A 17,611-nucleotide genomic window follows, 5' to 3' on the forward strand; every position below is an offset into this window, starting at 1 on the left:
TACACACTGATGCTGGTGATGACATGTCACTTCTACCCAACCACCCACCCCCGCTGCTGCTCTATGCTGTGGGACAGGCATGCAGCAAAAGTGATGCTGTACTTATAACATTGAGCTAGTAAGGAGGAAAAACAAATTTAAAAAATAAATAAAAGGGAAAAGGACTTTATTCAATTAATGCAAAAATCCATATTGGTGTAATACCTTTATTAGAGCATCTGAAAGGTATTTTGTGACCTTTGAGTTGGCTTAATAATATGGATTTTATCATTTTTCTTTTGGCCAAGACAGCTACCTTTGCTTCTTATTCTATCAGTGGTGAAAACTGAATTGCGTGAAGGATCTCCCCTGGGATTATATGATTAAACATCGTCATAGATATGTCAGATACTTATCTACACTTATTAAATATCTGATATCTCATTAGGAGTCCTATGACTCTTTTGCAATTCTAGGAAATGTCAACTGTAGGTGGACATGAAAGGAAAATATTTTACACTGTCAGACAATGTGGACTTTAGGTTGTTGATATTTTATCACATTCTTTATTTGCCATCACTACCTGTGAAGACCTAACCATCTTAGACATTTGCTAGAAAGGGCTTTTTATCAAACTTGCAAAAATTTAATTTCTATTTATTGACAGCAATGAAAAAGTAATGGGATAGGTTTCCTGCTGCTTTCACAGTTGCAAATGTATGGTGGGGGGAGATTTTACTGCACCCTGTGTTGATTGTTTTTATGATTACTAAGATTACTGAGGAAGCCCCATCTAAACACAGTGCTTTTGAATACACGATAGGTTTGCCCTGCACATGCTATATTTCACACTCTTCTCAATGCCATTGTTATGATTTATGACCAAACTAATCTTGAGGATAGGATTGCCCATGCTGGGTAGATATGATGGGAGTTGTAGTTCATCATATCTGGAGGGGACCATTATTATTATTATTATTGTTATTTATTTATATAGCACCATCAATGTACATGGTGCTGTACAGATTACACAGTAAATAGCAAGACCCTGCCGCATAGGCTTACAATCTAATAAAGTTGTAGTAAACAGTAAGGAGGGAAAGAGAATGCAAACAGGCACAGGGAAGTGTAAACAGGCACCGGGTAGGGTGAGGCTAACAGTATAGAGTCAGAACAAACTCAATATTTAAAAGCTATAGGGAAAAGAAAAGTTTTTAGCTGAGTTTTAAAAGCTGTGATTGAGTTGGTAGTTCTCAAGTGTTCTGGAAGAGCATTCCAGGCGTAAGGGGCAGCAGAAGAAAAAGGACGAAGCCGAGTAAGGGAAGTAGAGGTCCTTGGGCAGGCGAGAAGCATGGCATCAGAGGAGCAGAGAGCACAAGCGGGGCAATAGTGTGAGATGAGAGAGGAGAGATAGGCAGGAGCTAGACCGTGAAAAGCTTTGAAGGTCAGCAGGAGAAGTTTATATTGGATTCTGGAGTGAATTGGAAGCCAATGAAGAGATTTCAGAAGTGGAGTGACATGGTCAGAGCGGCGAGCCAAGAAGATGATCTTAGAGGCAGAGTGGTGGACAGAGACCAGCGGACTGATGTGAGACGAGGGAAGGCCAGAGAGAAGAAGGTTGCAGTAGTCCAACCGAGAGATAACCAGTGCGTGAACGAGAGTCTTGGCAGAAGAGACAGACAAAAATGGTCGAATCCTGGCAATATTATACAGGAAGAAACGACAGGATTTAGCTACTGCCTCAATATGAGGAATAAAGGAGAGCAAGGAATCAAATATAAAGCCAAGACTACGAGCTTCCTTGACCGGAGTAAGCGTGACATCGTTGACAGTAAGAGAGAATGAGAGGTGAGGAGAAGGTTTAGGAGGAAAAACAAGCAGTTCAGTTTTTGCCATATTAAGTTTCAAACGACGATGAAGCAGCCAGGCTGAGATATCTGAAAGACATGCCGAGATATGATCGTGGACATCAGGAGAAAGTTCCGGAGATGAGAGATATAATTGTGTATCATCGGCATACAGGTGATATTGGAGGCCATGAGATTGAATAAGCTTACCCAAGGGCAGCATGTATAAAGAAAACAGCAACGGGCCAAGCACCGAGCCTTGCGGAACCCCTACTGAAAGGGGAAAAGAGGAGGACGAGCTGCGTTAGCCGACACGCTGAAAGAGCGACCCTCTAGATAGGAGGCGAACCAGTTATAGACAGAGCCACAGAGTCCAAGGTCAGGGAGGGAATCTAAGACCAAGTTGGAGAATAGTGCTTTAAAATATCAAGTAATATAAATTGTTTAGACAAGTTATTTACTAGTCTATTGCATGCCAATTGGCCATAGGGCAGCAGTTTCCTTACTGCTGGCACAGTGTTGGAGAGGTTACCCAAGGACAATGCAGCAAAGGTGGAGAGCTCTACTCCATTTGTTTCACAAGGCTGTCATCTTTTCTGCCACATGTTCCCTTTCCTATCACTACTAAGCACTGCTAATGGAGTCAGCAGACTCTCAGAATTGATGGATGGATCAGATTTTGTGGAATAGCTGCTGAAAGAGATGCATAAAAGCCCCAAATCTCAGTTCCATTAGGGGCTCGTATGTGCAATTTGGTCAGAGTAATGTTTACAGCAAGAAATATTTGCCTGCTCACATTCCCCTCTTCTTAAGGTGGCTCTAATGGATTGCTCTGCTTTAATCTAACTATGTGAAAATGTTTGCGTCATCTATTAGATTCAGAAAAACAACAGTATCAGGTAACAGGAGGATATTCTTTGTTCTATAAACTGTCTATGAATCTTTCACATCTGTTTGTGGAAGTGTGATTTTGGACTCCTACACCCTCCACCCTCCCAGTAATGACTTTTAAAGGTTTATGGTTAACTTTTTTAACATTTCCCAAAGCTGAAGAATGTTTCAAGTGCTCCAATACAAACCTTACTAGGTTATTCATAATTATGTTTTCTTTATCTGCTTCATTACAGTGTGTTATCTTGAACTGTGTTCCTCTTTACCTTTGCTTCTGCTGAACATCTGCAGAAAAGTAAGTGGCTTGAACGAAAGCCACTGCAGTCTGCTGCCTTGATCTGGCAGTCTTACTGCACATGTAACAGGGATCTTATTTACTTATTTGATTGACTGAGTGATTGATTTCTATCCAGCCCTTCCTCACAAAGACCCCAGGGTAACTAACAACTTATATTAGACACAATACACCAGATGAACAACATTAAAACCATGACTCTAAAATTACAAATATATATTAAGACCTTTTTATTCTCCCAGTATTTTAACAGTCTATAAATTAATTTTAACTTGCTCTTTTAAATTTGTATTTTTGCATTGCTGCTGTTTTTATCTTGGTTGTGTTTTTATCTTGTATTTTATATTATGGTTTTATACTGTTGTTTTACACTTGAATTGTCTTAATTTTGTAAACCACCCAGAGAGCTTTGGCTATTGGGCGGTATAGAAATGCAATAAATAAATAAATAAAAAACAATATAACTATCAACTATCAATCAATAAAAATAATAGAGCACTTGCCTATACCACCAAAGACTACACAAATAAATATGTTTTAACTGACACCTAAATGACAACAGTGTGGGATAGCCAAATCTCTACTGAAAGTTCCACACCTGAGGTACCATCACAGAAAAGACCCTGCTACATGTGGTAGCCCTATAGGTCACATTCCTGAAGGACACCACCAGCAAAACCTCCCTGGCAGATCTTTAATTCCAGGATGGTTAGTATTAAGGAACATGGTCTTTCAAGTACTTGGGCCCTGAGCCATTTAGGGCTTTGTACACTTATTACTAACACCTTGAATTGAGCCTGGTAGCTCACTGCTGAGGGCAAAGGAAGCCACATACAGAGGGCATTGCAATGGTTCAATCAGGAATTTATCAGAGCATGGACTATTGTTGCCAGGTTATTCTGGTCCAAGAACAGCTATAGCTGACCATAAGTACTCCTTTGCCACTGAGGCCACCAGGGTCTCCAGTGACAGCTTTGAATTGAAGAGCATTCTCAGACTACATACCTGCTCTGCCAGGTGGGGTATTATCCCATCCAGGACAGGACAGCAACCTAATTCCAGGAGCTGGAAGCCACCAACCCATAGAGCCTGTTTTATCAGAATTTCTTATTTGTGCAAAACAGCTGTTCCATATACTCAGACACCCCTGCTGTATGCAGAAAACCGGGCCCAGTCCTAGCATTAGGTGAACCAATCGCCTCATATGCTGGTAGGCAGTGCTGGATGAGCAACCTGCATACCATGAGGTCTGCCCTGTGCCCCCTCATCAGTTTTTAAGCAGATTCATCTGCCTGTCCAGTCTGCTTTTGTACTTCTTGCACAAAATGGGCCAGCCCTGCAGAAAATGAACCAACATGTCGACGTCAGGGGCTGATATATATCCTCCAGGTATCTCCACGATCAGAGGTACCCTGCCTTGATAGTAGTTGCTGGAGAATAACAGTAGGAGGATGTTTTTGAGTTCATGCCCTGCTTGTGGGCTTCCAAGAATCCCCAGCACCTGCGCGGGTGAGGAGAGAAATTCCTGTGGGCACCTGTTTCTGAGTGGGGATTCTCTGCTGTTTCCCAGCAATAAAGGTGAGCACCAGGAGAGTTATGTTAGACGCCTCAGGCTGAAATCCTGCCACCAGTTTCCTGAACTCAGTGGGACTTACTCTTGAGTAGAGAGCGTAGGGTTGCGCTGTCAAGCTCTTTCTATACTCAGCACCACACATTTCATTCTCTTCCCCCACCCTCCTGCTTCTGTTTTGCCAGCAACAAAGATGGCCGGGATCCCACATACAGACCTAGGAAGGATGGGGAGGGCACACACAAGAATATTGGGCTATATTTTTTTCCTCTCCCTTCGTAACTGATGAAGCATTTGCTATGCATTTTTGGCTGGTTGTTTGACATAACCCAGCCAAAAAAACCCCAAACCCGCAAAGTTAATCCCCCCGCAGAAGACCTAAGATTGAGAAAGCTCGAGTGTTTGTTGCTTCTACTAGTGTGTGTGTGTGTGTGTGTAAGTAAGAGAGACAAGCGGCTGCCAAATTCCTGCCGAGGTAAAAGTCCTGGTTGTTTTCATGATCTCCTGTATGCAGCATTTATTGCTGCCAAAAAGAGAGACGAAAGTTTCAACAAATAACCATACACTGGAGGCTGGTATCTCCGATTTCAGTGGGGTTGTGATTCCATTCTGGGTTTCAGGCACAATCAGTCAGGACTCTAAGGGAGCTATCCAAGATGCCGAACCCTATCTATCCTCTGAATGGGTCGGGTGGGTAGCGCCTTCAGAATTCTGACTGTGACGCAGAGCGGATTCGCCGCCCCACTGACATAGGAGCCACCAGCCTCCACTGTAACCAGGAAGTCCGGTCTGCAGCCCTGCCTACACTTTTGCTTTGCCTGCGCCTTCACAGCGAAGGCTTCAAGCGCTGCCGGAACGAGTTGGGGGGTCGATCTGTGGGAGGGAGGAGGGCTGCAGTCGGCTCGTTGTAAGTAGAATCGAAGCGGGTCGGGGGTTCGCTTGGTCCCCTCTGATATCAACCTCCAATTCGTTTAAGACTCCCCGCTTCCACAGCAGCCCAAGTCACAAACACATATGAAGGAGGGCGTGTGCGTGCGTGTAGGGGTGGGATGGATGGATGGATGCAATAGGTTTTCTCTCCCTTGCAAAAATCGTAATAACTCAACGCAAGGTAGTCGGAGGCCTCGCCCTCCGAGGGACTCTGCTGTTTTGTTGCAATAATGCCACCAGTCTGGAGTTTCTCCGCATAGGTGAACTCTGATCATGCGGGAGGCAGAATGTCGTATTTCGATAACACACCCCTTTGAGAAATTTAAGGCGCAATCCTACGCATGTTTAGGGAGAGAAAAGAAAGTCCTACAACTCCCAGCATGCCCCAGCTAGCTGGGGCATACTGGGAATTGTAGGACTTTTTCCTGCCTAAATGTACATGGGTTTGCGCCCTCATCCTTTTATATCAAGGTGCAGGGCAGTGCGTGTGTATCTATGTCTATCTGTCTGTCTGTCTGTCTGTCTGTCTGTCTGTCTATCTATCTATCTATCTATCTATCTCTCCAACCCACCCATTCTAAAAGGTTGAAATGCCTCTCCCAAGGCATAGTTCCTGCCAGTTAAACTAAACTATGCTGGTGTTTTTGTATGCTTGGCCTGTTCCATTTTGCCTTTGCCCCTGTCCCCTTTGCCTTCCCTGTATCCCCCTCTGGAAAGTGCCCCCAACCCCAATTCTCTGAAATTGAATTCAGCCCTCAGGCTGAATGATATTCCCCACCCCTGTTTTCCGTCATTTTCCAGCGAGGTAGATACTGCAGCAAAAACAAGAAAGATTACTGTGACACTTTAAAGACAAACACATTAATTCTGGCATAAGCCTTTGTGTGCTGTAGTTCACTTCATCAGATGCTTGGAGTATTAGGAGAGTTTCAGGTTTATATATAGCTTATATTGGGGTTTGGGGAGAGAATTGTAAACTGAGATGAGAAGGAAATTAAATATAGGAAGTCCTAACAATGAAAATCACATTTTTAACAGTGGTCATTCACAATGCAGTTGTTGCTGCTTTTGTAGTAAGAAACATTCTGCTTTTTATCCATTTCTGCAGCTTTATAAGGTTACTATTTTTACAGTGTTGATCCAGTATGGTGGGATCTCTTTCTCTGATTTTGGTACCTCTAAGCCTAATCGTGTGATCTGAAACTATTTGTGTAGTGGTGAGACTGCACCTGCAATCTGAAATGGGACTGCCAGCCCAGACGACACCATGAGATGCAGGACTAGGAGCTGCTGTAACTTATGTACTACAGCCATTTTAGTAGACTGGGAAGCTTTTACAATAGAATTGTTATGCTCGTCCCACTTCCCTGGACGGTGAGAAGTTCCAGGGCTGTAGAGCTTACCCAGGCTTGGTTTCCTTTGGAAGGAAACCAAATATGAGCTTATTTACAAATGAACAGGTTGAGCACAAAAAATCCTATAGCAAAATCCAGTGGATGCCATGGCTTGCCAAGATGTCCAGAAAGGCACTCACAACATCCCTGTCATTTTTACCCTGCTCTTCACCCAAAAAAAGGCTCCCAGATTGGCTTACAAAGGTTGATAGAAACAAGACAATCCCTGACCTCAAGCTTACAATCTAAAAGACATGACAAAGAGAAAAGGGGATGAGGTGGGAAGAAGAAAACAAGCAAACTCAGGTCTCAGTGTTACAAAGTTCTTATAATGCCCAGCTGGGATGGAAATAGGCTGCTCATAGTTAAAAAGAAAAAAAGAAAAAAAGAAAAAAGGCCTTTATTGGCCTCTGAGAAATCTGGTAATCTGTCTTTCCTAGAAGTAACTGTAATGCAGCCAGAAGTTTTAGCCTTATAGGGTCTGGCCTCGGCCTTCTGGAGCCTTGCTAGAATCTCCCAATGGCTCATAGTTCCTGCTGTGACTCGTAAGGCTCTGGGGAGCCCAGATGCCCCCCACCAGTAGACCAGGGTGATCTTGCTGCTCTTCCTCACAGATCACTTCATTCCAAAAACCTGTGTGAGGAGGGAGGGGTTAGCTTAGCCCAGACAATGTACTGGAGGTAGGGCTTGTGCACACCTCTGTCCTCTACACCATTTTAGCTCACCCATGTTCAGGCAAATATGCCCGCTCTCACTTTATTTTTATTTTTCCTGTTATTCTAAATCTGTCTGTTCTTCCCCGTGAGTGACCTACCCTGAGCCACTGAAACCCTAAAAATGCACCATTACCCATAGGCCCCCAAGTGCTGCCTCACCATTTCCCTTGTGCCCTCCTCATTCTTTATTTGGCAAACCATAACTCCTCACCTCTGTCTTCTTTTCCCCTATCATTGTTATTAGGAATAACCAGCTGGTCCTTTGCTAGGGGTGATTGGTTGTGTACCTATCAATGCTTTCCTACAACAAATATATTTAATCTGAATCTCCGGTGTGTTAATTTCTACACTTCATCTAAGAACAGTGCATAATCTGTTATGTGTGTACCACACCTCTGCAAAAAGAGGCTAGTATTCTCATGTCAGTCAAGTACATGTGTACAGATGCAGGTTCAAAAACAAATGCAGAAACAAGGGTTTGAAAAAATTATGCTTGCCTTAATTTCTGGCTCCAGCCAATCATGCAACACACATTTGTGTCCTCTTAAATAAGGGCAGTGGAATATTAACCTTGTTGTAGCAGATATTTTCTGTACTTGCTTTTTAAACTACTTAAAAGCAATGGTAAATCCTATGGAAGTGAAGAAGAGGGTATGCATGCACACTTTAAAAGTCTGTGCCATCTTTTGTTTAACTTTTGTCTTTTCTGAGAAACAGCTGAATTGATAATTATCCACAGGCCAGATATTTAGGGTTACGTGATCAGTAATGTTCGACATGTTCCAGGTTCCTCTTTCTTGAAAAAGAAAAGCTTAAAAAAGAAAAGAAAAGGGGAGATCTTTTCTTATGAGAGCCATGACTACACCCACTAGTAGTGCTGGCATGGGTAAATTTACTTTATTGTACTCTTCTTACCTGTCACTAATTTAGACGGTGCTGAATCAATTTTGGGCAGCAGAATGTGAACCGCCCAGGGAGCTTTGGCTATGGGGCGGTATACAAATGTAATAAAATAAATAAAATAAAATAAAGACCTCATAAAGATCAAGCCCATTACATGCCAGAGTGCAGTTCTTATGGGGCTGAGAAGGTGTGCTAGCCGTTTCCATTTAAGAGGAGAACATGTTAAATGAGTCAAGAGAGAAGCATAAACAGTTGAACTGACTGCTGCGATTCTGGGTTGCTATGAGTCTGTTTAGTTTGAGCTGTAGTTTAGAACTGTGGAAGCCCACTTCAGTGCACTGTGAATTTATTTATAGTGCCCACAGCAATTTTTTATTATTATTTATCCCTGGAAATGAGAATATTCTTTTGACCTAGATTTGATAAACATTTGGTTCACTTGTTGCCCAAAAGCATGTGCCTGTCTTGGAAAGAATGCATCATATCTGGCGTCATGATGAACAAGTTTGACTCAATCTGTTTATTTCATTCCAAAGAGCGTGACCAGATTTCTCAGAAGGGGCATTTGCATGACAGGTGTTGTCAGACCACGTGGCTACTCATTCGCCTCTGGCAGTTGCCCAGAAGGACTGCTGAAATGTCACAGCAATCTTCACAACTTTGATGTGGCTGAAATGAGGAGCTCTTCCAAAGCATCAACTCAAGTTTAGATTTCTACTAAATCAGCTGTTTTGCTAATCCCACTTTCTGACCTTTTATTGCGTATGCTTTTTTCTGATTCATTTGCCACTTACTTTGGCTGGCTGGAATTATTTTTAGAGCCATTGAAAAGGCAAGTGAATGAGAGGTAAACAGTTTGTCTGTGGCCATTTACAGCATGCTTTTATTTAAATCAGCAAAAGAGTTTAATTGAACTAAACGCAAGTCTGCCAAAGTAGCTATGTATTTAAGCACATGTGTATTTGCATGTATGTGTGCATGTATGTGTGTGTGTGCACACATGTGTCCCTCAGGGCCAAAACATTTGTATACCTCTGGCTTAAGAATTGAAGAACAGCTAAAATTTAAGGTCTGAAAAGACGGGATTCCTCTGATATCCCATCCATTCACATGAGATGGTCATCCTCTTTCATGAAGTGTGCAGCTTCAGGAGGGGTGCACAAGGAGTGGTGAGAGAGGAAAGGTGACAACCACCTAGTCAGCCAAGTCATCAGTAAGGTGACAAATGTCACTGCCAGATTGCCCTTATATTGATATTTTATTTATTATTACATTTATATTCTGCCTTTTTCCCTCTTGCAAGGAACCCAGGGCGGCTCATATAGTCTGCCTCCTCTCCATATTACTGTCACAACACCCCTGTGAGGTGGGTTAGGTGGAGAGTCGATAAATGACTCAAAGTCATCCAGTGAGCTTCATGGTCGAGTGGGGACTAGAACCCAGATCTCCTGAGTCCCAGTCTGACACGCTAACCATTACACCACACTGCTTCTCAATCCCTAGACTGTGGAATCATGTGAACATATGAACCTGCCTTATATTGACTAAGACTATTGACCCATCTAGCCCTGACAGCTTTGAGTGACAGCAGTTCCCCAAGGGACTCAAGCAGAGACGGTCTTTCCCAGCTCTGCTGTCTGAGACTCATTTGGCTGAAGGAGTTAGGAAATTGAATCTGGGATCACAGAGCTTGGTCCATCACCAGGAGCTCCACTTAGGATGGGTAGGGACCTGTGGCCATACAGATGTTGTTGGACTCCAACTCCCATCAGGCTAAGCCAGCATGGTCAATCGTTCCAACTCCTAACTTCAGAGAACAACTTGTTTTTCTCTCTCGCATGGAAACTTCCCTTGTTAACCTTGCCTCTGTTCTCTAGGTCAAGTAAACCGATCTTGCTCTGATCAGAAAACTGATATTGGGTAGTTAACTAGGTATGAGGCAAAGGCCAAGTTCAGCAGCATTCTGCAAAAGGTTGCTCACAAAAGGCACCAGCGGCATAAAACTCAAGTCAAAAGAAAATATATTTAAAAAGAATACCTTTGGTTTGTGACTATGGAATGGGTGTTTCAGATAATATTGGGACTACTTCTCATGGTTAAAAACCGGAAAGCAAATGTAACTGCCTTCTTTCTAAACTAATTGCATATATTGTTGTTCTCAGCAGTATACCAAAAAGGGCCTCTCCAGTTCACTCTTCTCTTGGACCTGGTGGCATGTCACCCATCATTCTTTCTATGTCCAGTCTTTAGGGGGAGAATGCAGTTGCCTATGTAGCCAAAATGGCACCACCCATGCACAAAAAGGGGAGGTATCAGCAAACTTGAGGGAGTCCTGAAATGTGCAGAAGAGAACCCCCGGTGGGAGAGCCCCCCTGAAAACATCCCAGTGAGGACTGAGCATGCTCAGTAGCCATGGAATGATAGTGGACTATTGGGGCAGGGGGATGGAAAACCAGGAAGAAGAAATGCAGTGGCTGGAATCCTGAATAGTGCAACGCTGTAACATTTTGTTGTGGGTCCCACTTATTTTTGTATATTCTCAGACACAAGTGACTCTGACAAAAATAATCCAGGATACATTATTCTCTTATTATTCAGACCCAGGATCTCCCACATGACCAAGGGGGCGGCGGGGTGTGCATGGGTCAGCCAAGATAACATAGTTTCTGTCATTCCCACCATTCAGACTCTGGGACAACCATCTCAGGCTTCTGTGACACCTTGTTGCCAGCAGTAGCAGTAGGATGCCTGTGACCCAGGTAGGTGTGTGCGTGTGCGTGTGTATCGCCCGCCCACCTCATCTTTGTATTTGCAGAGAAGAAAGCGCTTACACCACATGTAGACCGCAGTCCTGTATACATTTACACGGGAGTAAGAAGCCGCATTGATATATATTTTTAAAGGACATGCTTCTGACCTGCATAGGATTGCACTATAACTTCTTTAAATCACACATACTTTTTTCCTACTCTTGAGATTGCTCTACATATAGAAAATGAGATGGCAAAAATCCCTGGGCACAGGTAATCTACACACACACACACACACACACCATTTTGGTATGCAAAGCAATTACTTTTGAGTAGTTCCCAAAAACTGCTTGTCTTGCAAGCTTGGCTGTTTTCGTGATTACTGTGGCTGGGCCCTCTTGCTATGGTTTTGCTTGATAATCTTCAATGGTTGATCAGGAGATTTGTTTTTGTTTTCAATGGTTTTCAGTGGGTTTTATTCTAGATTCTAGGACCTAGAATTTCTCTCTAGCATTTGGAGTGTGTAACACCCATCAGAGTTGGCAGAAGAGATGAAATAGCCAGAAGGAGTTTTTACCATTCGAATTGGAGCAGAGGACAGCAAGCTGTGACTTGGCTGAAGATAGAGCCCCAGGTATTGGGAACTTGATCTCCTTGGGAACCTGATGCAGGATTAGGTGTTGTGCTATCTGCCTTCAGGATCAGTCTGTCCCTGAAAGCAGTTTGCTTGTATATTTGTAAATAGATATTACAACAGCATCGTAGGTCTCCAGTATACTTCCCCCCCACAAGGAAACAAGACCCTTCAGTGCTGCTGCTTGCTTCCAGTTGGAGCATACATTACATAGTATTTCCCAGCCAGAGAAAATCACCCGCTCTGCATTTAAGACACCTCCAAAATAAAATACTTTGAGATGGCATTGCCTTGTGAATAAGCCCATAGTGAGTATAATGAGTTTGTCAAAGAGGCACCATTTTATGCCCCAGTCCTAAAACATTTTCTTGCAGAATTGCAATACCCACTAAATTCAATGTGATATATAGACAGGCATTTTCAGATTGTATGTTAGGCTTATGTGTTATAAATAGGAGAATTTTGGCAAATTTTGCTCTTTATGTTTTCTCATCAGTTGTTTAGATTACTCTATTCAATGCCACCTTCTTTTTGTGGGTATCTTAGCTTCTCATGCATCAGCCAGAGGACCTAGGGAACCCACCCCAAATAAAGGACATCATGGCAACCAGGAGACCAACCTGCTCCCATATATACATTGGCTAGAGAAGAAACTTGCTTTGCACATTTGTGCTAGATAGAATATGCAGCTCCAATTAACAGTTGCCCTGAGACTGCCCAGCTGAAGGGTAGCACACTCTAGTCTCATCCATCATCCATGGTGGTACACTGCCTTGATGGCTTTTTAGCAGATAAGGCAGTATATAAATGATGATGATGATAATGATGATGTTGATAAATAATAGGGACCAAGGGATACTGGGGGGCTGCATCCTCTGCCTCCTATGGAAAACGTGATGGCAAGTGGGAGACCACAGGGCCTGTTCAGACAACACGCTAAACCATGGTTAGGCCGCTAACCCTTTTGCAGTGTGTGTGTTTAATCCATGGTTATATAGCACCATGGTTAGGAATGGTTTACATGACATGCTAAGTCATGGTTCACACGACACGCTAAGCCATAATGTTTAGCTCAAAATGCTTAACCGCTGTGTCTTAGCGTGTCACCTGAACAGGATCTCAGCTTAAAAACAGCTTCAGGGAGCTTGTCTCCCCTTCCCTGTCAGAAAGAACACCTATAAGAACTTAGCAAATAGCCCTTAGTGCCCAAGACTGTTTTTTTTCTTTTTTCCTCCCAATCCCTTTTTCTTTTATGATATATATATTTAGATTGTAAACCTGAGGCCAAGGATTGTCTTATTATTAACCTTGTAAGCTGCTCTTGGAGCCTTTTTTCCTCTTTCCTTTTTTTTTGGCTAAAGAGTGGGACAAAAAAGCTTTAAATAAAGTTATCTGAAGCTATCAAGTGTCAGGAACGATGTATCTGAGCAGGAGTGGAGAATCTCTGGCCTGTGGGCCTAACACCAGGCTGAAAGTTGACAGCCTTGTACTAGCTGGGAATGATGCAGTGCTGGCTATTCATTTTCTTTATTTCTTATTACATTTCTATCCAATTTTTATTCCTTTTGCAAGGAATCCAAGATGGCTTACATGGTTTTAAGAATGATGGGAGTGTAGCCCAACACATCTGGAGGGTGCCAGGTTTGGGAAGCTGTCCTAGGGTGTCCGCCCTGTTTGCTTTTTAATTGCTAGATTAATTTCTGTTTGATTTGTTTTTTAAAACTGTGGTGTAAGCTTTCTTGAGGACTTTGGTGCTGAAGCAGAAAGGTGGTATACAAATCCCAAAATTAAATACAAATGTGGAGCCAGTGTAGTGGTTAGAGTATTGGACTGGGAGTTGGGAGATCTGGGTTCTAGTCCCCACTTGGCCATGGAAACCCACTGGGTGACTTTGGGCCAGTCACAGACTCTCAGCCAACCTACCTCATAGGGTTGTTGTTGTGAGGATAACATGGAGAGGAGGAGGATTATGTTCGCCGCCCTGGGTTCCATGGAGGAAAAAAGGCAGGATATAAATGCAATAATAAATGCAATAACTCTTTGCCTTTGCTTCAGGGGGCACTATGGAGGAAAGTGGAACAGCATCAACCTGTCCGTCAGAAGAGAGCAGCTTGCTGGATTTGCCATGTCTCATAACTGCAGAAAACTTTCTGTTGAACCCCAGCACTGGGAGGGATGACGAGATCCATCATTTCCAAAGCGCATTTGTTTCATCAGCATCCACTGCATCCGACACCGGTAAAGTTACCCTCTGTTATTACTCTCGTTGCCATGTGTGCTTTCTTTTGTCAGGCAAAATGGCGTATGTCACGAACACTAGACAAAATGTTTCCCTGCCAGGCAGGAGTTTGATATATGCACCTCGGCATGAATCACCAGTGACTGATTTGCCTTTTTAAAAGACAGGCTTGCAGTGCCTTTTATTCAAGATAAGGATTCCACAACCGCCTGGATCACTTTGAACTACTTGCTGAATCATTTGCTCACTGCTGGCATTGGTTCACGTTGGCCATTTTTTAGGCCTGTCTCGTTCAAATTGTTCTCTTCCTGGGTGGAGTTCATCTCACTCTGTGTTGAATGTACTTGTGCTTTCCTTTGAATTGATAATATTACTTGCAATTTTTTTTTTAAATAATTTATGTACGGAAATAAATAGGATTGCAAAACATACATCCCATGGTACGCTATCTGATCTTATTTGTTTTTGGTTTCTTAGGGAACATTCTTGTTATTTTAGTGTCGTGCTGGAATTGAGTCAGACCAGTGGCCCACTGCCCAAAATATTTTCAGGCCTGATGAAACAGAGTAGGAGGCCTCAAACTCAGCTGTCCAATGTTGTAGGCAGCACTTGATCCCCTAACTTGAGAGCATCATATTTCGATCTGGGATGACACCTTCCTTTTAGTCATGCCTGTCTTACTATCACAAGGTATACCCACTTCAGGAATACGTACATGTTGCTGCATTCAGACGATCAAATCCTGTCTTAATAAATTAGGATAGGCACAAGTTTTGCGCACCCACATGCATCTGCTTTGCTCCATCTTATTTATTTTCTTTATTCCCCAAATTTATATACTGCTTTCCATGAAGTTATTAGAATGGTGAGCATGCAATATAATTGCCATCAAAATACCACAATAAAATTACAGCATAATAAAGAAATACTAATCAGCAGTAAAACTTTAATGTCCAAAGTGGAAAGTTAGGGTTAATGGTGTCTCAAAGAGCCAGGATATAAAGATTTAAAGCCAAGATATAAAGTTAGCTTCTGGATTTGTTAAATTGACATCCGAATTCTGGCTCATTTGGAAGCCATTTACGATAAGGAACGCCTCCTCCCATTTGTACCTGTACGGACCATCCTCAGGGCTCCTTCTCCGCGAGCCCCTGCCAAAGGAAGTGAGGCAGGTGGCTACCAGGAGGAGGGCCTTCTCTGCTGTGGCACCCCAGCTGTGGAATGAGCTCCCTAAGGAGGTTCGCCTGGCACCTACACTATATTCTTTTAGACGCCAGGTGAAGACCTTTTTATTCTCTCAGCATTTTAACTTTCTATAAATTAAATTTTAACTTGGCTGTTTTAAATTTGTATTTTAAATTTGTATTTCTGCACTGCTGCTGATTTTATCCTGGTTGCGCTTTTATATTGTATTTTGTGTCATGTTTTTATACTGTTAGTTTTATACTTTGAATGGTTTTAACTTTTGTGAACCGCCCAGGAAGCTTCGGCTATTGGGCGGTATAAAAATTCAATAAATAGATAAATCCTGGTTCAGATGTAGTGGGAAGCTATTAGCCCTCTTCAGGCATTCAAATACTGCATAAGCATTGAGACCCAACAGGGACACGTGCACCTGCCCTGGCCCGACTTCAACCTTCAACATTACATTGATGGGTAATGTCTGAAGCAGAACTCTAACTGCATTCAGCTGAATGTGGTATTGCTAAAATTACAGTTTGATCCTAGGATTGTTTAGAAGTAAGTCCCACTGAGTTAAATGGGCCTTACTCCCAAGGAAAGGCCTATGGGGAGGGGCCGTAGCTCGGTGGTGGAGCACCTGCGTTGCATGCAGAAGGTCCCCGTTTCAATCCCAGGCATCTCCAGATAGGGCTGGAAAAACTCTTGCCTGAAACCCTGGGCAACCGCTGCCAGACAGTGTCATCAGTATTGGGCTAGATCAGCGGTTCTCAACCTGTGGGTCAGGACCCCTTTGGGGGTCGAACGACCCTTTCACAGGGCTCGCCTAAGACCATTGGAAAACACATATTTCTGATGGTCTTAGGAAACTGTATTGACTGAACTATGTCATGTATCATCTTTTGTATTATTAAAGCTATTGTTATGTATTATTTTCATTAGCAAACCATCCCATGACAATGGATCATGTAGAGAAGAACGAAAATAATTTTATGGTTGGGGGTCACCACAACATGAGGAACTGTATTAAAGGGTCGCGGCATTAGGAAGGTTGAGAACCACTGGGCTAGATGGACCAAGGGCCTGTAAATGGCCGCTTCCTATGTTCCTAAGTGTGCATATGATTGCCGCCTGACCGTTTATTTAGAAGTAAGACTCACTGTGTTCAGTGGAATTACTCTGTAGTACGTGTGTTTAGGATTGCAACCTGAGTGACCTAAAGATTAGGAATACATTTTCCTGTTCCTAACTAATTTAGCTCAGTAGTCCATCAGTACATCTCTCTGATTTCAAAGTATTGAAAAATGTAGAGTTTGTTAGCCCCTGCAGATGGAAGTCCAGCACAGATTAAAGCAGATTCTTTAACCCATGAAACTGGCACAACCAGCTGCTTTGTAAAAAGAAAAAGAAAAATCACATATAAAAGAACCTTCCACTAGAGGGCTCTCAAAGAAATATTTACACAATAACCTGATTTTCTAGACTCCCATGTGGGAACTATTAACTGTACCTTTCACCATAAAGTATTGTTCTGTGTTATTGCTGCATGCTGAAATCTGACATGATTTCTAAAATGTAATTTTCCAGACACAGTGCTGCTTTAATATTAGATTTTTAAAATTATTGAGTTAAGGTCATTTAAATATAAATAAACTTACCTTTACTTTCTCAGTCTTGATCATTATTTTGGCCATGTTCTATATATATATTTACTGTATATTTGTATTTTCTCCTTTATTCTTAATTATACAATTAATCCTCTTGTGGATTTATTTCATACCCATGACTCAATGGTACTGGTACTAGGGAAGTAATTAGTGAAGGCAAGATGTAGTGAAAGTTATTAGTGGCTACTAATCATGATGGCTACGTTATTATCTCCAGTATCAGAGGCACTATGGGCTTTTCTACACAAGGCATTTATTGTGTGCTTGTCATTCCCTACTCACGATTCTATAGATGATGCTGTAACCCTACTCACAATTCTATAGATCTGTGTTTAAAGGGGACTTTCGGTGAGGTTCTTTTTTCCGAGCGAGGTAAGTGTGGTATTTAATTGCAAAAGCAAAGGAAAACACTTTTTTTACTTGTATATTTGTGCTGCTCTGCTATACTGCAGTGCCACCTAGAGGTTATGTAACAGAAAAAACAGGAAAGGAAATGGTGTTCATGTAGCGCTCAGATCTCAGTTCTGTGACGAAACTGAAAGTAGATACAGTGAATTAACAGCTGATCAATAGCTTTATGTAGAAAATCTTTATACCTCTTCATACCAGTTGCTGAA

The 17,611-nt window shown here is 42.4% G+C and overlaps 1 protein-coding gene across 5 annotated transcripts in view; it reads left to right on the forward strand.

Annotated features, from left to right (window-relative positions):
- SHLD1 (shieldin complex subunit 1) overlaps nt 1–17,611 on the forward strand; it is a 76,007-nt gene that overhangs the window by 17,594 nt on the left and 40,802 nt on the right. For 3 of the 5 annotated variants that reach the window (XM_063125301.1, XM_063125302.1, XM_063125304.1), the window contains one exon: nt 13,965–14,147. In XM_063125301.1, the coding sequence (XP_062981371.1) occupies nt 13,965–14,147 (183 nt within the window). Of the gene's footprint in view, nt 1–5,450; nt 5,490–10,611; nt 11,910–13,964; nt 14,148–17,611 lie in introns of those variants that run through there. The other 2 variants (XM_063125305.1, XM_063125303.1) reach the window with 2 other exon arrangements.

Source organism: Elgaria multicarinata, chromosome 4 (assembly GCF_023053635.1).
Source record: "Elgaria multicarinata webbii isolate HBS135686 ecotype San Diego chromosome 4, rElgMul1.1.pri, whole genome shotgun sequence".
Lineage (NCBI taxonomy): Eukaryota > Metazoa > Chordata > Lepidosauria > Squamata > Anguidae > Elgaria > Elgaria multicarinata.